General features: G+C 46.0%; 1 protein-coding gene across 1 annotated transcript in view; it reads left to right on the top strand.

Annotated features, from left to right (window-relative positions):
* MAP3K8 (mitogen-activated protein kinase kinase kinase 8) overlaps positions 1–6,518 on the top strand; it is an 18,972-nt gene extending 12,454 nt beyond the window's left edge. The window contains exons 7-9 of the mRNA XM_008639269.2: positions 3,343–3,495; positions 4,105–4,351; positions 5,112–6,518. Of these exons, the coding sequence (XP_008637491.1) occupies positions 3,343–3,495; positions 4,105–4,351; positions 5,112–5,245 (534 nt within the window). The 3' untranslated portion in view covers positions 5,246–6,518. The remainder of the gene's footprint in view (positions 1–3,342; positions 3,496–4,104; positions 4,352–5,111) is intronic.
* Positions 6,519–25,228: the final 18,710 nt, after the last annotated feature.

Raw genomic sequence — 25,228 nt, 5'->3', positions numbered from 1 at the left:
TGAAGATTTAAAAAACAACCAAGCAGCAACAATTAGCTTGGATAGCTGCTGCAGATGTGGCATTTGTGCTCTCTGTTGCTTGAGGAGATTGTTTACAGGAAATGCTTTGTTTGAAATGTTGGCACTTACCCTTTTAGTAGTCTGCCACATGTGTAAAGAGGAGATACTTGTGTAATGGACAAAAAACATTTCACTTTTTAGAAGAGTAGGATAAACAAAGATTTCACAGAAGGTCAGGCTTGTTTGTTTATTTTTTTCAGGACAATTGAGAAAACACTTGAATGTTTGTTTTCAATGTCTGTAGTCAGGGGAGTTAAAATGCTTGCTGAACTGGAAGCAGCATGCTTTCTGGCATTTCATGTATGAGCTTTGCGGGGTTTTTACTTTGGTTTGGGGTTTTTTGTTTGTTCAAGGGGGTTTTGTGTGCTGTTAATGAGAATAAGAACAGTGGTGGGTATGAGTTGGTAGGGTATTTCCCAAGGATGGAGATGTATGTAAACAGGAAATTTCCATCATTGTGGAGCAGACTGGTGAGGATCCACTTCTGGGTCTTGGAGGATAGGCCAAGTTCATGTTGGTAAGAACAAGTGAAAAGTGAAAACACTTCCGTGTTTTCACTTTGTTGAGTGAAAAACACTTAGTTCTTCATTTAATAGGAGGAAAATGATTCCACAGAGTTTAATAACTGCAGTCCTATCCTCAGAAAGCTGATAATGCCCCCCACCCTGAAATATGGCCATGTTTGGTGTTTGCTCTCTCAGGGGAGCAGCAATCCTGCTGCAGCATCGCAGCCAGAAGTGAGGTTGGAGAGAGAGCACTGGGAAAGGAGATTTTCAGATACCAGTGAAAGACTTACACACTAATGTTCCTGATGCTCCTATAGGTTTTTCTCCCTTCAGTTCCTCCCACAGTCTTCATTCTAGGCATCTTCTCCACGGTGCCTAATCCTGTTGCCCACAAATGCCCTCTGTAGTCTGGCTTTCTTGATTTTTTTTTTTCCCCCCAAAGTAAGATCTTAAGTCTCCAAAGTCCTCTTGAGTTTTGCATCCTGGGTTATGCAGCCTTAAAAAGTGGTGCAGTTGTCCTGCTGTTTCTGCATGCAATTGTGCAGCCCCTGGTTAGGGCTCTGTCACTGCCATGCAGCATCGTGCCTGTGAGCTGGCTGGTTTCTCTTACATCTGGTATTGGCAGGGACTTGTGTCCTTGAGGGAAGTGACAGGTGGAGTAACCTTTGTCCTATGCATGTTTTCCTCTGGGAGTTAGGATTTTTATTCGCTTCTATAGCACAGAAAGTCTGAATGTAGTAAATCTTCTTTGTGTTTATAAAAACAACATGATTGAAAGATAGTTAAATTTTGTTCAGCTGGTGTAGTGTGAAAAACCTGGTGTTCCTCCTTTTGTGTACAAGTCATGCAGAACATTAAACTGTGGTTGTTATGAAACTGCTCTGCAGGAAATACTTTTTTCTAGGCAGTTGCTATGCTTTCTGTTATGCTTCTGTCACTTGGTTAAAATATGTAAGCTTCAGTTACAACCATTTGAGGGTAAAAGTTTTCTGTTAAAGTCTATTGAGTGTGGAAGGTATGATTCATTTTCAGGAATGCTAAACTAAAACTAGCTCAGCATGAAGAAAGGACTGGTTTTTAGCTGGGCTGTTACACTGGTCTGACTGGCAGGCAAGTGCCAGCCCACCAGTCAGAAGGAATGAGAATGGGAAGGTATCCATGGCTTGTCTGCTTTGGTGACAACAGACTCTTGGACCAGTCTGGAATCAGAGCATTTTTGATTTTTGTCCCTGTGCAGTCAAGGTGCATCTTGACCATTTTCTCACCTTAACTGCAAGACAGGATCTTGTGCCAGCATTCTTTTTTGAAGGCAGCTGCTTTTTGCTTATGTAGATTTCACTCAAGTTGCACTGCATTTTCCAAAGACTTCTTTTTACAAAATTAGAAATTATGTTCTTTGCACTTTATGAGACTTAAAGGTGGAGGGTGCAGATGCACTGATTCTTGCTTAGGCCTGAGGAAAGCAATGGATAGGAGTCAGCAGCAGCTGCAGACACACTTCCAATTTCAAGTTCTGTTTGCAGATATGGAATGTAATTTACTGGGAAATACTCCTTGGAATTTGTGTGAGCCCAACAGCCGTTCTCAATCTGTGGTAATAAGTCAAACCATGTGGTGATGACTTAACTTCCTGCCCTCATGTCAGTTAATGGCTTTTAATGTGATTCTTTGTGTCAAGATGACTTGAACTAATTAAAGTTTGTTTGAATCCTTTAGAGGGAAATTGGGTGAGGGAAAAGTAGAAACCAGAAGCAAATATGGTAGCTTGCTGACCTGGTGTGCTGTGGGCTGTGCCCATGTGGTGTTGAAACCTGCTCTCTGGGCCAGTGGCGGTGGCAGAGCTGTGCAGGGTGTGCCTCCTGCATCCTGCCTGTCTGGTTCTCCTCCAGCTGCACTCTGAGTTGCCTGTAGCTGACAGGAGCTTCCAAGATCCTTATTCAGACTCTTGGCAAATTCAAATGTTTCAGTGAAATGTTTGGATGGAAGCTATTTTGGTTTCCATCAAGAAAGATTAGAATTCCTGGTTTGAAAAAAGGTTAGAAGAGGGATTCTTGTCTTCATAGCTGCTCTGGGGGTAACCTGGTGGAAAGGGCACCTAACTTTTAATTTATCCATTGCCTAGACCTGGCATGTTCCTCATCATCCCGTTTGTCAGGATAATGCTCCAAAATGCAGGTTACTGGACAAGAGGGAGGAGGTAGGAAGAGCAAGGAAGACAGGAAGGTGTCTCTCTGTCAGTTCTGCTCAGAGGGGCTGTGTAGTATTCTGTGTAACAGGGATCTGAGGAGTAGATTCCACCCCCACCTGGGTGGCTGTCAGTGCAGGTCACCCCCTCTCTTTAGTTCATGCACAGCCACTGTTCAAGCAGAATGGAGCAGTCCCAGCAGTGCCCCACAAAACAAACTGGCAATTCAGGCACCTCCTTTTGCTGTAGAGGGATGAGGTTTCTGCTACTCATCTGAATGAGGCAGAGCCATGGCTTGAACCTCAGCCTCTCACAGCTCAGCTAAGGCCCATAGCCACTGAGCTGTGGCCTGTCTGAGGAGGGCAAATCTGGAATATGAGTTTGTCCAGGTACTCTCTCTTTGGTTGTACTCATATGCAGAACAGAAAAATCTTATTTCCCAAATGGTGCTTGGTCTTTATGATGCAGGTACTAGTGGGATGCATCTCTTCAGAAGGGGGTTTCCAGGAGCACAAAATGTCATTAAGTCATCTTTGGTTGTTTTCTGCTGTTGAGTAATCTTTTTTTTTTTTTTTAAACTATTTGTCACAGATTTACATGAGCCCTGAAGTTATCCTTTGCAGAGGCCACACAACAAAAGCAGACATCTACAGCATGGGAGCTACTATCATTCATATGCAAACAGGCATCCCGCCCTGGGTGAACAGATACCCTCGTTCTGCATATCCATCCTACCTCTATATTGTAAGTGTCCTTAGGAAAGCCAGCTCAGTATCAGTTGAAGGGTTTCCTGTACTCTTGTTGGGAAAGCTCCAGTCATATAAAAACGATCAAAATATTTGTCAGAGGTGATATCATCCTTTTTGCTTCAGGGGAGGGAGGGAGGGAAGAAGTGGGTTTTGATCATTTAGGGGAAAACAGAGACTGAGCTGGAGTTGTCTCTGTGATTTGCGTTTCAATTTACAAACCTGGAGTTTACTGAAAGGACAGGGTTAGATCAGTGTGAGACCCATCTGTCTTCTAGTTGTCTATTTTCCTTAGAAGTTGCAGATAAAAACTGGAGCCTGGCAGATTTGATTCTCTGGTTCCTCCAGTGTGGTACAGAAATCTGGTGAATTTGCATTACACTGGATTTTACTGAAGTTTCTTTGAGTTTTAAAATTTGTTACGAAATCTGATTTTTAAGAAGTGGATTTTGTGTACTTGCCTGTTCTGTTCTAGTTGATCACCCCTACTTAGGGAGGTGATGAATCCTAATTGGGGGATTCCCAGACCATTCGTGTGGTTATCTGTGACTTCCTCTTCCATTGTTTTTGGAATAACTGTTTCCATGGTCTTTTTTCTTTCCAACAGATACACAAGCAAGCTCCCCCCTTAGAGGATATTGCTGAGGACTGCAGCACTTCCATGAGAGAATTGCTAGAAGCAGCTCTGGAAAGGAATCCTAATCACAGGCTGTCTGCAGCAGACTTACTGAAACACGAAGCCTTACACCCACCCCCAGAAGAGCAGCCGCGGTGCCAGAGTCTGGACTCGGCGTTGTTTGAAAGGAAAAGACTGCTTGCGAGGAAGGATCTGCAGCTGCCAGAAAACATTACAGGTAATGGTATCAGGTTGCCTTGTACTTAGTAGACTTCGCTTTGTGTCAAATCTTGATTTGAAGGAGTGGTAAGGAACCAGCGAAACTCAAAACATGACATCTGGAAAGCGACCGGTGAAAATCCCACTCAGATGAGATCAGGCTCAGAGGACATTAAGTGATCTGTAAAACGCCCATTGACTTCAATGGGGAGGAATTTAGCCTGATGTCTGCGGGGCTCCGGAAAGACTGGCTCTTGGAAAAGCCATGGCAGTCATTCAGGGCACTTCATGAAGTGTAAATTGTTGTCCCAAATGGCCTCAATTTGCCAGGGTACCAGAGATGTTTTATACTCTTGATTTGTAAACAAAGTCCAACAACCACCAGCAAATCCAACACTTTTTGCCTTTTTAAGGAAGAACACGCACAAAACCGTAACTAATGTTGTTGAGTGTCAGCAGTACAAGCCCTTTGTTTTAAAACCAAAAATGACTGTGGGATAGAATGCACTTGCCCTTGTGCATTAGTAAGTGCTTAATGAAGGATAATACAGAGCCAGGTAGGAAATAGCCCTTTTAAGCCCAAGCAAGATTTGGTGCCAACAACCTGCCAACGGGCTTCAAAATGCTTTTCTTCTACTTACCAAATACATTAGGAGGGTTCTGACAAAAGGCGTTGAAAGACTCTTCCCAGACAAATGGTTTATTTAATTGGGATAAATATTTTTAAAGATATACCCTATTTGTGCACTAATGACATGGTTTCTCTATTTTCTTACTAGATTCCTCCTTGTGTAATGGGAGCATGGAAGAGTCAGACCTGCTAAAGAGACAAAGATCACTCTACATAGACCTTGGAGCTCTAGCTGGTTACTTCAATATTGTTAGGGGACCACCAGCCTTAGAATATGACTGACTCAGTAACATTTTATGTTGATGGGTCAGAAATGGACCTCTACCTCTTAAAACTTGATTTTAAGACTTGATTTTCCAATTTGTACATAAAACTGCTGCCATTATAGGCTGTCAAATGTGAATAGTGTTTAATTGCACAGATGATTAAGCTAAACCCTTAGGGGCTCTGATAAGCTGATCCCAAGCAGTGATGCTTGTGTGTCTGTTGCTTGACAACAAGATGATGTTTAAAAGAACACTGCTGGGAATGTCTTAATCCAGGATATCTTCCTGAGCTGGGCCTTGCACTTTTATAAAACTTGTAATATATGCTTGCAAGTAATGTCAGGAAAAAGTATAATATAATTGAGCATGTGGATTGTAAGATTCAAGTCTCTCTGAGCTGTCCTTAGAGAAAACCTTCCTGCCCACCCCCCACCCCCCCCACTACCCCCCCCAAAAAAAGTCCTTGATTTAACCAAAGACTGGTTCAGTCTTGTTCTGTCTTTAAGACTTGGTCAGTCTCTAGTCATTCTTAAAGAAAATCAGGGCCTCTGAGCTAATTTCTATCAGCTGTCTTTGGAGTCAGATTATCTCTTGTTTACAGATGTGTTTTAGATTTGCGTCTTCCCTGGGCAGTGGGAGCTAAGCAGGAGGCTGTCCCCCTTCTCTGTGGGTCTCGGGAGCCCTTCACTGGTGGTATCAGTTAGCTTTGGGATTAGCACAGCAAGTTGGCCCTGACAAAGAATGACAGTGACTCCAACTCCTTCTGATGTTACAACTACTGCAAGGTAGGATAGTTTTCAAGGGTAGATCAAATGTTATTCCCTATTGGTAATAGTGGGCAGGCTCCAAATTCTTGCTTTTTAATACTTTAAAATTGTACACATGTATAATTGGTGTGAGTGCTATGGTTTGGAAAGCGTGTCATTAGTGACAAGCAGTGTTTATGTTCCTATGGAAATGGAATTATATTGTTCTTGCTGTCCCTCATACATTTGAAACATGATGTTTTGGATGATAGTAAAACTATGTAAACTGCATAGTTCTGTACATCCCATTGGATGAGAACGTAAACTTTTATAAAATTCTCTTTGATGCTTAGAATGACTCTTTATAAGCATTTGTGTTAAATGGCATACTGTGTATGTTGTACTCTGAATCTTTTCTGAAGCAGAGTCTCTTTTTCGTGTCTGTTATTTAATGCTGCTCTTCTCTAACACATGATCTTAAACAGGTGATTTCTAGTTTGATACTGATATGGTCAAATGAATAAATCCAGCTCAGTGCCTTGAGACGTGGTCATTCTTTCTTCATCTTCAAAAACAGCATGGGGCTGCAGCTGCTTTTGGGCCAACACCCCCACCATAGCCCAGGTACACTACAGGCACCATTCCATTTATTGGGATGTTGGGTGAAGGTGATTGTTGATGGATTTTGGACTCTGGTAATAGATGGTAAGTATTTCTGGCAGCTCTCCTTCTCACACCCCAACATTCCTTATGGACTGCCTGCATGTTGCACAGCAGTTGTGTACAACATGGAGCACTTCAGTCCTGATGTTAATTGCTGCAAAGAATCCTGTTGGAATAATCCACTGCTCTAGTGCTTTGTGCAAAATCTCTAGATGATTAGTTGCTTGGAGGAGAGCTGTGTGAGGGAGCCCTCTTAGTATTTATGCTGACTGATCAAGATATTCAGGGATCAGACTTTGAGTGTGACTGACTTAAAGAAAACATGACCAAATGGTTTGGATGGTCACCTTTGGTTTCAGAGACCTGTGTTCAATTTTATGATCTTTTGCTGATAGCTTTTGATCTTTAAGGAGATTAATAGAATTAGTTGGAAGCAGCTTTTCAGGTAACTGGAGGTGGGTTTATAATCTCTCCCCCAGTTTCCCTTCTATAAAATTAAGGTGTTTATTCTCACAAGACAATGGCTAAGGGTTATGCAAATGCTTATCGAGTGCTTGTATACTTCAACAATGAGATCCATGTCAAAATTGGAGGCTGTTAGGGGTCTTTTACCTTTGCTTTAAAAATGTTACACTGTCTTTTCTTCTTTTATTTTTTTCTGCAATGCCATTCTCCTTTCCCCCACCCAGTTAGATGTTTTAGCATGGAAATCTGCATATGGAGACACTATTTAATATAGGCTCACTATGTAATATTTGGGTTTAGTTATGGCTGTTATATATCTTCTTACTAAGAAAGTACTAAGTGACCAGGTTATCCCAAATAATTACAGTGTTATGTATTGGCAGACATAAGTGATAAGGTTTGGCTGAGTGAACCAATAGCTCTTTATAGACACATCCACATGTCTAAACAGTATGAGGGCTTCAGGATAAATATTGCTTCAGAGGGCTGGTACACAATCAACAAGCAGCTGCTCAGGTATGCTGAACACCAATCATTGCTTCCAGCTCTGTCAGCTTTCTAATAGCTGAGGACTATTTCTCAGGTGACCCTTAGGCTGCAGCATAGCAGGAATTTCTCTCTGGAGCAATATCCCAAACATACCACTTCACTCAAGCATATCCCACAGTAGTGATCCCTGCTGCATTGTGTAGGTCCACCTGTTTACACCAGCACCTGGGGAATGAGGTCAGGGAAATGAGCTGGGTTAGAAATATCCTGGGAGGGGGAAGACTACTCCTCTAATCTGGTTGCCTGAGCCCCTGTGTACTCAGAGCAACCGAGGCTGGAGGTGAGGGGGAGGGAATGAAAATGGATGGTGGGGAAAACCTGACGAGAACCAGCCCCAGGGTTTGGCTGGTCAGCACTGAGCCATGGGATTTTGCAAGTTATTTGCCTCTGTGTTGATTTCTGGGGTGTAGTTTCATTTTCTCTTGAGGAAATACTGAGACTCATGCCAAACTGCAAAGGAAAACAAGTGCATGGGAAAACCCACTGCTCAAAATAACTGATTGTGCTGGTTTTGGCTGGGGTAGAGCTAATTTTCTCCACAGTAGCCAGTGCAGGGCTGGGTTTCAGCTTTGTGCTGAGAACAGTGTTGGTAACAAGGGATGTTTCTGTTACTGCTGAGTGGGGCTTACACCCTGTCAAGGCCTTTTCTGCATCTTGCGAGGGAGGAAGCTGGGGGTGCACCAGGAGCTGGGAGGGGACACACAGGAGCGGGCCCCTCCTGACCCAAGGGATATTCCAGGCCATATGATGTCGTGCTCAATGTATAAAGCTATGGGAGGAAGGTGGAACATTCTGAGTGATGGGGTTTGCCTTCCCAAGTCATTGTTATGCGTGATGGAGCCCTGCTGTCCTGGAGATGGCTAAACACCTTTCAGCCCATGGAAAGTGGTACATTAATTCCTTGTTTTGCTTTGCTTGTGTGCAAAGCAGTTTGTTTCACCCTTTAGACTGTGTTTATCTCATACCATGAGTTTTCTCACTTGTACCATTTCAGTCCTCTCCCTCATCCCACCAGAGGGGAATGAGCAAGTGGCTGCACAGGGATTGGTTGCCTGCTGAGAGTAAATCACAACACTGATGACATTAGGGAGCCAAATGTGCCTTTTATTCTCCTGGGTTTAGGAGGTTTCTTAGATCAGCCTGTGCCCCTGGGACTGAGATCACCACCATGCTCCTCAGCAGGGCTTCCTGATGTTTGGAAGCTTGAGAGAAGCTGCAGTAGAAGTACAGAGCAGTTTGCCAGCCCTCCCTGTGTGCAGAGCTGACAGGAATGGGGAAGGAGGCCCTTGGCCAAGCATTAGTCTGTTTGTTAGGACCTTGAGGAAAACAGTGTGTTGCTCTGGCTAATGGGCAGAAGCAAAGAAGCAGCTGGGGAAGAGTCACTGGAGGTGTGATCCTGCCACAGCTGGGAAGGCCAAGTTGGTTGTCTGGGAAGGACTGGGATGTAGGGATATGGCTGGTGTTGTGCATGGCCAAAACTGGGAATATTTTCGTGGCTGGGTTCAGCTTCCCTTGGGGCTGTGCTAGCTCCTTCTGAGGCAGGCTCAGACATCATGGATGAAGGCTTTCTTTGCTTCCTTTTCTTTGCATCCCATGTCCAGGGACTTTGTAAATTCCTGGCATAAGACCACCAAAGCACTGTTTGGAGCCCAAGCAGCCTTCCTTTCCTCATAGGAAAGGCCCAGCAAAGTCCATTTCTAAAACTGTTACCATCCAAAGCTAAAAATCCGGGCAAGGTGAAAACAAGTCCTTTATAAATTGTGTGCTGACCAAACTCAGCAACGCCCAAAAAAAATCCAGCCAGACTTTGGGAGTGGCTCATTATAATCCCATGGGTGCACTCGTGCTGCTTCAGGCTGGTCACCAGACGCAGCCATGCTGACAGATACTGGGGCATGGTGACTCACCAGGAAGGAGGCGAGCTGCTTCGACAGCTTTGCTCACCTGCACCCACACCTCCTGGCGAGGCAGCAGCACGTGGCACCTGAGCAGGGAGGTAGCATGGCCACAGGGGCAGCCTGAACATGTCCAGGGGCAGGTGGGTTTGTCCAGAGAGAGGCTGCCAGAAGGAGGATGCTCGCAGAGTGAGGTGTGCAAGAGAAAATGGCTATATCTGATCCTCATCAAAGCTACATGCAATGACAGCCTCATGCTCACCCACAAATCTGGTCTCGAGTGTGAACCCTGTTCCTGCAGGAGCCATTGTCAGAGGAGGGATGCTACCATGGTGCCCATGCACAGAGAGACCATGCCCCACTTGCAAGCAATGACACTGAGCATAGCTTTGTCAATATGTAAAAGTCAAATAATTAGTGATGTTTGCAAAGTTTAAATCCTTCCTGGTGCTGATAGCAAGTCACACGCTGAAATCATGCAGCCGAAGAAGGGCGAGAGATGGAAATGAGCGAAGGCAGGGAGGGACTCCACGAGGTGTATGTGTAGCCCAAGAGGACAGGGTGGCAGGAAGGTGTCCATCGAACCTCCAGAGGTGAAGTGCCACAGCCAGTGATGAGCCTGGGGGCTTATCAAGGCTGCTGGCCAAGCAAAGGGTTGCCCTGTTCTCTAACGCTCACTTACAGTAAGCCAAGGTCAACTTTTCTCCCCCTTCTGTTACAATTTAACCACAGCTGGCACCCAAGTACTGTGCAGCTGCTTGCTCACCCCCTCCCCATCCCTGGAGGGAAAGAAAGAACACAAGGGACTCAGGGAAAAAAAAGGAAAAGAAAACAAAACTTGTGGGTTGAGACAAGAACAGTTTAATAATTGAAACAAAGTTAAATGTGATAATAATAATAATAGATATTGTAATTTAAAAGAAGAAAAAATAAAGCTGAATAAAAAATGAGTGATGTACAGTTCAATTGCTGACCACACACTGACCAATGCCCAGCCCATCCCTGAGCAGCAATTGACTCCCTCTGACCAGCTCCCCCCAGTTTATATACTAAGCATGATTTTCTGTGGTGGGGAACATGCTTTGGCCGAGTCAGGGGCAGGTCTCCTGGCTGTGCTCCCTCCCAGATTTTTGTGCTCCTCCTCACTGGCAGAGCATGAGACACTGGAAAGTCCTTGTCTTAGTCTAAGCACTACTTAACAACAACCAAAACATCAGTGTGTTATCAACACGAGTTTTGTTCTAAATCCAAAACACAGCACTGTACCAGCTACTAAGGAGAAAAATAATTCTATTCCAGCTGAAACAAGAACACATTCCCCCTCCAAAAAAAAAAAAGAAAAAAAAAAAGGAAAGAAAAACACAGTTTGCCCAAAGAGGAAGTCTGCAAAACTCGTGTGAATTTCCAGTGTAGGTCAAAGTTTTCCCTTTGTCAACTGCTTGTTCAAATTGCAAGTGAACGGGAGCTGCTGCGTGTGGTCCTGGTGCAGGTAAGCTCATGGCAGAGCTGACCCTGAGCAGAGCCTGTGTCTGTAACCCACCATCTCTGCAGATGCTCCTTCAGTAGCCTTTATTCACCAGTGGTACAGAGATCCCCTCCGAAATCTGAACTGTTTCTCCTTATTTTTGTGTGTAATGACAGTAGTTTCCAAGCCTGACCTGGTGTCCCCACCACCCATGCAGCTTCCCTCCCATCTCACAGTGCTTGCTCTCCCTCTGCAGCTCTGTCTGGTCCTCAGGAGCCACTGTCTGCACTGCACATCCTGCAGCGTGGTGGCCCTCTGATACAGGTGTAGAGGGACTTAGCGGGAGGCTGGCACATGGATCCAGTACACTCTCTGCACTGGGTCCCCAGCCCCTCAGATGGCATCTGCCAGTAGTGGCACGGGTGGAGGTGTTTAGGGACCCCTGCCTCCTTCTCCCACTGAGCTCCTGCCATGGTGCCTGGAGGTGTCTGGTTCCAACTGCTGTCCTGAGCAGAGCCAGAAGCATGGCTGTGCCCCAGGGATGACAGCAGCCCGGTGACACTGTGCTCCCATCCCCCAGATACTGGTGGCCCAAAGACAATCTGGACCCCTGGGAGCACTGGGACACTGGGGCTGGGTACTATGAGGACCACAGCTGTACTTTCTGGCATACAGAGATGGCAATAAGCCAGCAAAGGCTTCCACTAAGGGACGTGTTTGAAAAGTGGTCTAAAAACCCCATGTGATGACTGGGCTAACTGGCTCCCTGCCCACCCTGCAGACCCTCTGAGGAGGGACACGTATACTGCATCCTTGTGGGTTTGAGTGTAGGTGGTTTTGAAAGAACAGGAGACCAGATTTCACTGTCTCAGGCAGAGCTGGCCAAACACCATGGCATTTCCAAGTACGCACTGAGTTGTCTTCAGGGAAAATCAGACTATTTTCTGCATAAGAAAGAATATTTTAAAGCAAGCAACAAGTACCCTGTGACGTTAAGTTGGCTCTTTCTTAGAAATATGAAAACATCTTTGGCTACAACCTATCGATAATTCATTTTGCCAAAAGAGCAACATTTCCAGGAAGAGAAATAAGCCAAATAATGTTAAAAATGTTCGGGAAGATCTGTCTCCCTTTCTGCACTGTTTTATGCAAGTAGTACCCCAGCTAGGCTGTACTTCCCAGCCTTGCAGCAAGACTCCGGTATTAACTGCAGCATCTTCTCTTGGCCTTCTCTGTACTATGTGTGGGTAAGTGCAGATTTGATAAGAAGTCAGAAATTACCTGGAAGGAGGAGGCCTCAAGGTGAGTCTCTGAGTACACATATCTCAAAGAGAGATGTGGTATTTCTTCCTGCACCCCATGAAATTTGTAAATGGGGCTGAAGCATTCCCTGTTCCATGGTGAAGGGGAATGACTTCCAAAGCGAATTTGCACATTCAGACACCTGAAGTCAGAATTAGTGCACGTGCCTGTCCCTGCACACCCCTTGTTCTGGCGTACCAAAGGACAGGAGGGGCCACCCAGAAAACCCCTCCATAGGCAGGTCTCGGGCAAGAGCCACTTTTTTTTGCCTCCAGACCACTTGTTAGGACACATGGGAAACCAAACCAGCATGGTAGGAAGGCTGCTGGAGATGGGCAGCAATAGAGACCTTCCATCACTCAGCTGCATGGGGAAAGGAGGAAAATTCTGTATTTATACAAGGAAATGCAGTGCTCCTTCCAAACTTTAGGTCCTTGCAAACTTCAGCTAACTCCAGCTGTTGTATGCTGGAATTCTGCCTTTCCTTAGACTCTAATGTTTTGCATGCCCAGCCTTTGCATGTCAGTTGATACGATTCTAGATTTTGCAATACTGCTGGTTACAGGACTTCATAGTGCCTTTTTGATTGGAAAGGCTCTTATTTATATTTAGGAAGTGTTTTAGTGAACTGGATAGGGCTGCTATAAGAAAAGTCATCATGTCAGAGTCAAGCTTCTCATAGACGTAATTAGTACGAGAAGCCATGAAGATAGATCATCTTCTCTGAAATGATACTGTTGGTGTTGTATTAGTAAATGTTGTTCCAGCACGATCACCTCTGTCCCTGAAAGATTAAGAAATGAGGCAGAGTTAGACACCAGGGAAACATGTCCAGCTATTAAATATGGGCCTGCTGAGGATGACTCGTGTCTGCAACATTCCTGGCCGGGTGCTCCTCTCCCAGGTCCCTTGAGGGATTATTCAACTGAAGTCATGCACTGACAGTGACATAACAGTTTCAGACCCACGGCTTGAAAATACAAACAAACAACTCGGTGCATAAGATTGCAGACACAATTTCAAGTTTAATTTATAAGGCCACTTTAAGTTTGGAAATTTTTATTTTTACAGACATGGGGATATATTTTCAAAGCTTGAATGGGATAGCCCAAATAACTGAGTGTGACCTTGCAGTCTGCTCCATGTGGAGCAGGGGTTGGACTAGAGATACTTCCTGATCCATGGGCACCCAACTTTGAGGGGAAGCAGGAGAAAGCTGGGCCACCCTGCACACTGTTGCCCACTGACCCATGTTGTGGAGAGAGAGTAGAGACCGATACACAAAAATACAGGCACAAAAAGGCAAACCTTGTCTCCCTTCAGCATTTGCCTGGACCCTTGCCTCTGTCTGATGTCCCAGAGCATTGGGATCCTTCCTCTTCTGTGCTTGATTACCTCAGCCTCCTACCCAATCTCACAAGATCTCAGGAATGGATTTTATAAATTTCACCTTCTCAAGACACAGTGTTTTTCATTCCCTCTCCTTGCAATTCTCCCAGGTTATTCCTTGTGCCTGGATGAAGCTACAGGAGGAGACTTGTTTTCCCCATTCAGGCAACTTTTAACATGCTGTGGGGCAATGTCCCCCCATGCTTTCCTCCTGCCTGCCTCTGTCACCTTCTGTCCCCTCTCCCCTGCAGTCACCGAGAGAGGGACAACCAGGACCTCAGTGCCTTCCTGAGTGGTATGATCCACATCATAGCTCTGTGACATGAAAGCCACTCCCCTCTCTTCTGCCAGCCCCTGCCAGGGAAGGTTTTACTGGGAGAGAAGGCAGGCAGAAAGCCAGGAAGGATACAAGCCTTTGGTAGAGGTACAAGACTTGGCATAGATACACTGTGTACCAAAATGTGCTGAAGAGCAGAGGTGACCTGTGCCCTGTGCTTGCCCTAAATCAGCGCCCTGGCAGTGCTGGGCTGGCTTGGATGTCATGTATTTTGGGAAGCCACTGGTTATGGGATCAGGTCGTGTGCTACCCACCAGCTGGTGCTGAGTGTGGCTCCCAGCACACTGCTGTAATACAGAGTCCAATGATTAAGGATTATTTCCACTTTCCAAGCAATGTCAATGTCTCCACCTCATTTCCTCTCAGGACACGAGACAGTACATCCAAAGCTGTTCCAGTGCCAATGTGTGAGTCAAAGCCATTGGGTGATGCATGCACCAAAAGGAAATGGGGATGCAGAAGCTGTCCAGAGACACAGGATGTAGTCTGTTTATATGCCTGGTGCATTTACATAACATCCACATATAATTTCAAATAAGACCTTTACTGGCCTTTAACTAGCACTGCACACTTTTCAGGACACTAACTAGCAACTCTCTGTGCCATGATGAGCAGGCTGGTGTTTCTCACTTTAAATCCCTCCTCTTCTCTAAGAAAAGGAACGGTGCACTTTGTGTTACCCTGCCCTCAAGTACCCTAAGACATTTACACCTTTGCTAGGGTGATTCTTTCATGCCCCTTGCCTTGCATCTGCCCATATCCCACTAGTCTGTACGGAGCTATCTAGGCAGCAAAATAGGCAAGCTGCCTGCTTTCAGTGAGCCTGTTCCTGCCCCAGCCAAGCCAGGGCAGCTGAGCTGCCCCCTGTCACTCAGCCACTTGAGCCCTGAGCCACTCATTTACAGCAGTATCCTTACAATTATCTCCTCCCCAGCAGCTGGCAGCATAGTCCTGGGCATGCACCTCAGAAACCCCACACAGAGCCCACCTCTTTCACTTCTGCTGGGTCAACAGGCAGCCACATGTACTTAAAGAGATGTGTTGCTGCTAGTGATGAGCTTCCCACAGCTTTCCATCCCCGGGTAGTGCACGCAGGATTATTCACAACCTCCACAGCTCCCATGGGCTCACTCCTGGTGCGTCGCTGACTCCCTGTGTCACGCCACTGACTGTACAGGCCTGCTGCCAGCAGCAGGAGATCTTCTGTGCTTGTCCTGCTTGGTAAATGGTCTCCCTCACTGAAAGGAAAGCTGTGGCCCTCAGGACTGCAGGGGGAATGTAGCTCCCCCCAGTTTGGGCTGGGCATTTCAGCAATGGCATATTTCCTGTCTTGTGCCTCCCTCCAAAGTGGTTCCCCAGCCTCTGAGGTGCTTTCCACAGCAAGGTTTTGGGGAGTCCCTGAGGGTTGGTGGAGATGCCCAGGGGACCAGGCCTTGCTGCAGACCAGCTTGGACAGAGGAGAAACCTCTAGTGTGGGGCAAAATTAACAGAGCAGATGTGTGAGATAGAGACAAGAAATGGTTGAGAACCCTAAAATATGAAAGGAATAATTATCATTTTGTCTAACCTGTTGCATAAGACAAGCCAAATGACTCCTCACAGAAACTCCTTCAGCTCCTCTGCCCTGCCCTGCCCCCAGTGCAGAAGGAATAGAGAGCAGTGGATGAAGTACTTCAGAAATACAAGAAGACCCAAATGCCACTGCTGAGGGATCCCAGCTGTAAAAACTGGCCTCATGGACATGAGCTACGCGGATTTCTGCTGCACACAGAAATGCAGGAGGACCTGCACTGAGCCGGGCTGGGCAGTGTGGGCACTGTGAGCACCCCTGCGCTGGGGCAGGAGCAGCAGAGGGTCCTCTCATGCCTCTGCTGATGGCAGTGCAAAGTGCTATGTTGGAAGGACACCGGAGCTGGCTATGGTCTCAGGTCCATTCCGTGCTCCCAGCATTGTGCATGCCACTCCAGGAGTCACACCCCTGTCTATGGCTTCATCTGTCTCATGTCTCCATGTTTTTTGAGTCCCTAATCCTTTCTGCTCTCATCCTTCTCCTTTATGGAGCAACAAGACCCAGGCTTTGCCTTCTCTCCCAGGCTGTTGCTCGATGCCCCAATGGTTTTAGTGTACTTCCAGCAGATGGAGTGAGCACTCATGGGCTCCAAAGTGTTAGCATTCCCCTGCCCACCTCCCCTGTGACTTGCCCACCCTGCCCACCCACCTTTCTTGGACAATGTGAGCCCACATGGAGGGAGAAAGGGAGGTGACCCCTCAGCAAGGGGCTGCTTCCATTTTGCACCTTCTTACAATTTTCTTGGAAAAGTCTGTCTCAGGCTGATGTTTTCTTATGCGTGAGATGAATGCAGAAATGAGGTGGCAGTGAGGAAAGTTTGCTCTAAAACCCACTTTCGTACTTAGCTGAATGCAGAGAAAAGGGTTTTTTTCCTGTTATATTTTCAAGTGCCTCTCCATACTCCTGTAAATCTAGGCTAGTTTTATTTTCAGCCCTTCTAGCTTGGGGATTTCCTGAGAGCTCAAATGAGGAAGGTGTCTGCAGCCAGATCCTAAAAAGGACATAGGAACCGATGTCCAGCACCCGATCAGCTGATGCCAACCCTTGATCATGTCTAAAGGCTGTCTATTTTTTCTTTATGCCCAGACTTCCCTAGAAACTGGAGGAAATCTAGAACTACAGAGAAACTAAGAGGATGTAGTAAAAAATACTGTCAGGGAAAATGTCTGTACAGTAGTGCTGGGTTTGTGCAACACCCCCAGCACTGCTGCATCACACAGCAGCCTTTGCACAAAAGAGGAAGAGTTCCCACCAGGGAGTTCTTTCTCCACTTCATTTAACCCATACTTTGCTGTTTGTTTTAACATCCTTTGGCTGATTTTACATGCCTCATGACCACTCTCACTTTCCCCTTGCACTGAGGTGCCCAAGGCATGAACTCGTCTGCTCAGAGCCTTTCCTTGCCCCTGTAGGTTCCCACTTACACCTGAAACCCTCCCTCTGCTACCAACTCATTCTGTTAGGGTTGGAGCCTTTCCATACCTTCTTATTTCTCTCAAGAGGTGTTTCTCCAAACATCTGCATCTTGTTCCTGCTGGAGGTTTGGATAGTGTATAGCCTGTAAGCTTGTCAACACTTAACACCTGGATAGGGAATTGCCCTGCCAGCCCACGGCCCATTTTCTGCTGCTCTGGCTATCAAGGGCTCTGTGTTTTTTCTCTCCTACCTGATCTGTGAGCGCCTGTCATTAAACCAAAGAGACAGCTCTTGGGCATGCAACAGCGTCCCCCTGGAAGAAGGGGGGAAATGCGGCAGGGACATGTCTGGTTCTGCAGCAGGGATTCACACACTGGCCCTGCACCTCAGCACATCCAGTCCACAAGGGAAAAAAAAACCTCCTGGCCTCCAAAATTGTCCCTTCTCAGGAGAATGCTATCACAAATTTTACCTTAAGAAATTTATAACAGATTCCTAACACTGCCATGCTAGAACTTCTTTATGACCAGTTCAACAAATTGAATTTTGCACACATCAAAATTACTTTCTTTCCCATTCCCAAAGTGAGGAAATCTGTCCATCCCCTCCCCTCTACTATTCTCTTCCCTGCTCAATATTGACCCTACAACTTCAACTGAGATTTCTGCTGCTATCTCTGTACTAGCTGATTTCATGTTTTTCACTGGAAAATCAAGATACTCCTCCATTTTATTACCTTTATTATTTATTTATGGCTGCATTTATGCATGATCCTTTTTCTTTTTCTTTTTCTGTTTTTCTTTTTCTTTTTCTTTTTCTTTTTCTTTTTCTTTTTCTTTTTCTTTTTCTTTTTCTTTTTCTTTTTCTTTTTCTTTTCTCTTCCTCTCTTTCTCTCCTTCCTCTCTTTCTCTTCTTCTCTCTTTGTCTCTTTGTCTCTTTGTCTTTCTCTCTTTCTCTCTTTCTCTCTTTCCTTCTTTCTTTCATCACCATATTTCTTAATGGAAACAGGCACAATTCTCTCATTTACTGTTACATTTCCTTAGTAGCTGTCCTTATCAGCATGACTACTTCCTTTCTCCTTGATGCACATTCTCTTGCCCACTAGACTTCTTGTATATCCTATTCTATCTTACTATTCTCTTCCTGTCTAGTGAGAGCAGGCACAGCAAACAAAGATTTTCAGCAATTGAAACTTGGAGCTGAATGGGAAGTCCCTCTGATGACATGTCAGAGGCTGCAAGAATAATTCCCTCTCCAGATCTAAGTTTCAAGGGTTTTTTTTGAACTTGAAGTATCAACTAGGATCAGCCAGGACAGATCCAGCCCCTAAAGTTTAGTCTTTCAGCTACATAGATTTCATGTTGTGCATGTCTTTTAGGTTGTCACATTGCCAAAATGTCATTACTGCGTGAAGTCTTGAAATATCTCTTTGTTTTCACTTTGCAGTCAGAGGGCTTCACTCTCCTTTCTGTGGCCAGAAAACTCCACTGGATATCACCTAAACTTCTTTGCCATGAGCCTGCTGCTGACCTACTCCAGTATGAACAGTCATTTGGTCTAACAAAGAAAACCTGCAGGCTTTCACTACTCTCAGATGATCTTTGCACTTTCAGATCTTCACTTGGTGTCATTCCTCTTGGCAAGCACATTTGCTCTGCACAGAAACTTGTGATCCTCCCTCATAAAAAGTGTACAGGCAGATAAATGGATCTGGATCTCACCTCTCCATCCTGACCTGTTGTTCTTTTGTTTTTTTCCTGAAATCTCTTTGTCCATCTTTGGTTTCTGGGTCCAGGCCATCTTCACTACATGGCAGCATTGTACACAGGGCTGATTTAGAGCAACATAAAAATCAGAGCCTTTCTGTTGGATCTATTCCAACACTTCTCATGATATTTGAGTGACTGAAGTTATCAGAGGCTGTCTCAAGACTTGATCCCCCCATGCATCCTTGGTCCGTAGTAGGAGGACAGCTGGGAGGACAGCTGGGTGAGCTACTGAAGCACAGCTGTGCCTCTAGCTAAGGCACTCCAGCATTGTTCTAATCTCTGCCACTGCATCTCTGGGTGGCTAACACCAAACCTGTACAAAAGAGTTACTTTGTTGTTACTCAGCTCTAACTTTGGCAAAATTTTAATTTTGCAGTTCTTTTGAGACCTTCGGACGGGAATTCCAACTGGACAGCAGAATATTATTATTCATAAACACCTTCTGCTAGGCAAAACTGGGACTAATCTGTGGATGCTGATACCGAGCAGGTATTCAAGAGGGAGGAGAATTTGTGGCTGGTTCACAGGGTAGGCAAGTGTCAAAGTTTGATTTGCTTTTAGCTAAGCACAAACCAAATTATCTCATAGTGTCCCTGTTTTGTTTCTAAAACCTCCTGACTCTGCTTGAACCTAAAATACCCTGAGAGAAGCTTTTCTTTCTGTTTTCACTTCTGCTTTCAGTGGTAACTGGAAACCAGAAGCTCCAGCACACACGAAAACGGTAGTGACGGGAGAAGGAGAATGACGTTCACTCCTTTGTACTAAGTGGAAAAAAAAGCTAAAACTTCCCGGATTGGCCTGAGCTTTCGGTGGAGCCTAAGGGAGGAGGCTGGCGTCACTGCAGTTGTTTCTGCCAGTGTATGGGGTGAGAGCCAGGTTATTTGCCTCCAGTCTGTCTGGGGAGTGCCCACCCAGATGCAGGGATTATCTGAATCACTGACATTGACTGTGAATGGCAAAAATGCAGCTTTGGAGCTTGAGGGAGTTTCTTTTTCCCTTTTTCCCAGGTACGCATGTCCTTCAGGGAGGAATTCCCAGGATCTTGCCTTGGCACCAGGCAGGGGGCACTTGATCCCAAGCCCCTGGTTCTGACAGAACACTGCTTGCTAGGTCAGCCTGAGTCCTGCCAGGGTGAGCAGGGGTTTGTGAGCAGTTTCCACTGGTATGAAAAGCAGGTGGTGCAATTCCAACCTTCCCTCATACAACCCTCTAGAACCATGGGAAGCACCCAGCAGCATCCTTGGCCCTGGCAGGAACCCATCCCAGACAGTGGGTGAGTTTTTGGTGTACCAGCCCCTGCCTTTCGAGGTAACCTTCTGCCCTTGCAGCCCCACCAGATGCACCCTGAGGGTTTTGTCCTCTGCCTCCTCAATGCTCCCCACCAGGGGCTCCTCCACTGCACCCAGCCCTGGCACCATTGGGCTGTGCCTCTTCTTGCTCCCCTCTCGGGTTGCTCTTGCCTTTTAGCTCCCACTACCAGTTTGAAGAGCAGGTCGGGAAGGACACAACATGGTTTCATTCTCTTTTCATAAACCACCTCAGAAACATAGAAATGTGCTTTTCATGGCTTCTGTGATGTTCCAGGGTTTCCAGCACTTAACCATGTCACAGTTAGATGCTTGGTGGGTATTAACACACCTGGATTACCACAAGAGGTGAGAAACAGCACCAGAAAAACCCATAAAATTCTCTCAAACAGTCCAACAGCATGTTTTCTAAAAAAACCCACCTGGCTTATAAACAGTGACTGAGGGTGGGGGAGTATGTGGTTTGGGTTTCCACTTCTGGGGAAAAACAAAGCAACTAATCGTGCTGTCAGCTGTGAGCACCATCCTGATAAAAAAAGCCATGCTGATACCAACCTGGTAATAAGGGCACATGTCAGGCTGTCTGCCCCAGCACAGCAGATGCTCACCAATGTGTTACCCCCTAAGTCCTGCAGGGCAGTGTCCTGCCCACCGGGCCTTGCAGTGGTTGAGCCACTTTTGCAGGAGTGATTAATATTCTCTATTTTCAGTGCCACTGAAAGACTTATTCTCCTGAAAATGACCCAGCCATGGCTGAAAGGGTGGTTCAACAGCTGGTGCAACTCCCTCCTCTGCAGCAGGTTCTCAGGATGCTGGTGGGTCACTCCTGCTCCTGATGCCTTGGTGCATCTGCACTTCCCTGCTCATACAGCCATTGAGAAGATAAAAACTTTGAGGTCTATGCAGATAGACTCTCTGACTGAGACTTGGCCCTTAGAAACCAAAAGACTGTCATCTAGACCACGATCGGTTCTTTCTATCTAGCTCACTGGGTCCAATTTCATCCAGACCCTCCTGTATGATGTGGGGTGTATAAAACAGACAGGGCACTTAGAGGGTGCTGCTAGAATTTGAAGCCCCTGGGAAATTGCTTTTGTCCTTGTTTTCACACTGGAATGGAAAAGACTCCTTTTCACGCTGCAGAGAGGCCACCAGACCCTGCCTGTCCCTACATTTGACATTGACTCCCAGGAAGAGACAATCTGCTCTTAGGGTAGTCTGTTATTTCCTGAGTTTCCTTAGGGAAATGTGGTACAAGGGCACATAGAAAGGCTGTCAAAATATATCCCTGCAAGTCTGTGAATATCATGTTGAAGCTGATGTACTATGGGGACTGGAGGAGCAGGAGTCAAGTTTCAGCGCCTCAACAGGTCCTGTTGTCCTTGCTGTGAGGTGGTGACCTGTCATCACTTACAGATGCCACCTCTGCTCCCCTAGCAGAGCACAGCAAGGAGAGGTAATATAATAACTTCAGTAATATTCCAAAGTCTTTTCAATAATTAACCCTTTTGTGACTTTACAGCTTTGCCTCATGGGCCAGAAAACACCAACAATTTGCTCAAACCATTTTTTATAAATTCAATTGGAACTGAAACTCTCTGCAGGCTGTCTGACAGCAATGAATCACAGGGTTCTTTTATACAGAAAAGCAAGTTAATCATGTTTACAGCATATAATAAGGAGATATACTTCCCACAACTCCCTCAGAAGCTAGACTAACACCCAGGATGGCAAGAGACTTCCTTGAAGATGACTTTTATTTTATACAAAGTTAAATTTAATTTTTCTTGGCTTCTCCTCTTTTGACCATTTTTTTTCTCTTTTTTTCTCTTTTTCTCTCTCTCTTTATTTCATTTCCCCCTATAACCCTAAGCCTGAGTGCAGGCCAGGGCTGTGGGGATGGCTGGCTGACTGGTGAGAAGGCAGCGTACTGCAGCCTAGGAGTGAGTCTAAAGACTGATATTCCCAAATGATGTGGCAAATGCCACTCTGGGCACCTCAGCGTTATTATTCTGGCCCGCTGACCAAGCTCAGGTTACTCAGCCACGTTCAGGAGCAGCAGCAGGTGTAACGGGACGTGATTGCTTGCTTTGCCTCGCTGGCACACGAGACGCCCTCCAGCTACCTCTGTACCTCCAGCCCGGCGTGCTGGATTCTTGCCTTGGAACAGAAGTATAGCAGAACGTGGCGTTTTGGCTCTCTGTGAGGGAAGGGGGCGGTGGCCGGAGCTAAAGAGACCCCTCAGCCTCCCAAGCTGCAGGTCCTGCCCCTTTAGGCTTCGGCTACAGCCTGAACCGCAGCCTTGGCAAACCCTCAGGGGACTTCGACTCGGTTTTAAAACTTCTATCGCCATCTAGTGATGTCCCTGCGAGAGCCACATGTTCGGGAGTGGCACGGCTGGGAGCACAGAGTCCCGCCCCCGGAGCCCGGGATTTCGCGCGGTGAGACGGAAGCGCAGCTGGGAGCGGCGCGGGCGGGCTGGCTCCCCTTGCGCCAGCTCCCTGCTTTCCCCTGGGAATGCTGTGGGTCCAAAGTGTGTCTGAGCCTGCATAGGTGAAGGGGAGGACACGCAGGTTACGTGCTGCCTGTGGGTATCTGTGGTTGCCACCTTGTCATGCCCTGCTCTGCTGGCGGCCATCGGCTGACCTGTGGCTGTGGCAGCCCAGGGACACGAACCAGTGTCCTGCTAAGGGGTACCGAGTGCTTTGTTTAAACTCCAGCGCAGCATGATCTCCCTTGTGTTTCATGGATTAAATTAGGAATATAAATATCTTGGCAATTTGGTGTTACAAGCATTTTATGTGCATTACTGCCACAAAATATAGAACAAACGTCCGATGCAAGAATTAATGTGACTCAAAGAAAAGATGAACCACAAAGCACATAAATATCCTCTATGCAAAGATAAACTCTTTAAACTGTTCATTAGAAAACGGCAAACACTTCTCAACTTACCAGTAACGTAAATTTAATCCACTACAACTGAACTTTATTAAACAGAAAAATCTTAAGAGATGACCCAAGATATTTGTGCAGTAGGAGCAGGAGGATCTCGATTCACAAGATGAAAACATAAATACACAAAAACTTCAATAAAAGCATAATTATTATGTCCTTCCATGCTACCTCGCCTGGTGCAGTTCACACAGGTGGAGTCCTGTGAGCACATCCCTGCTACAAAGCTTGAACAAGGAGTTCCTGGCCCTGCTCCTGGCTCCTGTTCCCATCCCCACGCAGAGAGTGTCTCCCTCCTGCCTGGGACTAGATCTGATTTTAAAATGACATCACAATAAAATTGAATGACTATGAGAGTGAACAGGCAAGGATGGGCAACTGGAGAGCTTTCTGCTGCACTGCTGCTGAGCTTCCAATCCCAGCCCTGCAGTCTCAGTGTACTGTGGACAGACACTCTGACAGCTGTGGCTTGCTTTCCATCCCATTTTAGAGCCCAATTCCATTTTCATTTGAATCCTCTCTTCTTCCATTCCAGTCTCTTCCTTCTCTACTTCCCCATGGGGTACCTGAGCTCATCTCTGAGCTCTCACTGGTGCTGGTGGCTGGGTGGCACTGAGAGGTTTCCAGGCACAGCCCTGATGCTGATTTCACTGCTGTGCAAATCCAACTGGCACTTTCTACTCCCTGCATCTCTGCTGATATGCAGCATTTCTACTTCTCCCTTGAGTTCTTGGTCTCACTTTCCTCCAAATGACTTTTCCACTATAATAACATCACCCAGAGTTTCACCAGGCATGACTCAGTCCCAGTTGGTTCTCTCTGCACAGCACAGGAGGAAGGAGATATTTGCTCTTTTAGGCTGAGATCAGGCTGGCCACAGCATGTTTCTGGTGCCTGGGGTTAACACTGGAAAGAACACTGACAGAACCACATTTTATAACCAAATGGAAAGTAATTGGGGAAGTAGGGCAGTGAGAAGGTTTCTTGTAAGCTTGGGAGGATTCGTAAACTTTATGTTGAGACATACCTGGAGTTTCTAGTGAGATCACTCAGGGTGGAGTGGAAGGGACAAAGCCACAAAGCTGGCACAAAAATAAATAAACGGAAGGAAGTTGCCTTTGAAAATACGGAGAGCTACAAAGTGATACAGAATTGTAAAAAATGTTCATTCACTGTTCCCAGTGACTGGTTTAATTTATTTATACTTTAATCCTGGTCAAAACTATAGAATAAGGTCTTTGAGATTATTCTTAGCTTGTGTCATCACTTCAAAATAGTATTTAGGAGATGTGTTCATGGCCAAAAAAATTCCCAGTAGATGCAGAGGTTTTCCAGTGCATTCCAAGCCAGCAGTGCAGAAGGAATGCAAGAAGATAGCTTCAACCCCCAAACCCCAACCCATTTACCACTGACATCTCTGAAAACACAAATGTTGATTATGGCCCAAAGAGATCAAAAGCTTGAATGTGGTGTGTTCATCCTGAAAGGCACGGGAAAAAAACCTACAAACCAAATATTGTACAGATTCTCGCCTCCAGCATTTGGCAAATAACCTCAAAGTAAGAGAAAATAGGCTTCCCTTGCCAATTCCAGATGTTTCTGAAGACTCTGTGATCAGGAAAAAATCATTTTTTGTGTCCTTTTTGAGTATTGATCCAATTCTTGTTGGTAAGACCACTGAGCTGGCCCTGGCTCTTCCTCATGTGGCAATGAAAAACAATCTAATTATTCCTTCTGCTTGCAGAAGGCCTGAAATGTGCTGGCATCTCGCAGGGTGGCAGTACCTTCTTGTGCTGTGATATAATGGGTTTTTAGCGCATATGCCCTAGGAGAGGACTGAAGGGACAAAAAAAAATCATAGGAAGTTATTCTGACCTCTCTCATTAGTTGCCCACACAGTCCCCAGCCTGCCCCTGCCCGGTAGCGGGTCCTTTGCATTCCCTGTGGGCCACCCACTCCGTGTGTGGGTGCTGGGAGGGAGGGCAGCACCCAGGGACACTTCCCGAAACCCACTTTAAAACCCTGCTGAAGCCAAGTGGCCCTTCCCAGGCAGAGAATAAGAGAAAAAATGTTGCATCATTTTGGACTTCTGAGTTTTCAAAGACTTCTCCAACATTTGTTGAGGACAGGGTTTTAAAAAGAGCACTTGTTCTCAAGCTCAAAATGTGTTA

This window comes from Corvus brachyrhynchos, unplaced genomic scaffold, assembly GCF_000691975.1.
Source record: "Corvus brachyrhynchos isolate BGI_N302 unplaced genomic scaffold, ASM69197v1 scaffold167, whole genome shotgun sequence".
NCBI classification, from domain to species: domain Eukaryota; kingdom Metazoa; phylum Chordata; class Aves; order Passeriformes; family Corvidae; genus Corvus; species Corvus brachyrhynchos.
This window is presented reverse-complemented; position numbering and strand designations above follow the sequence as displayed.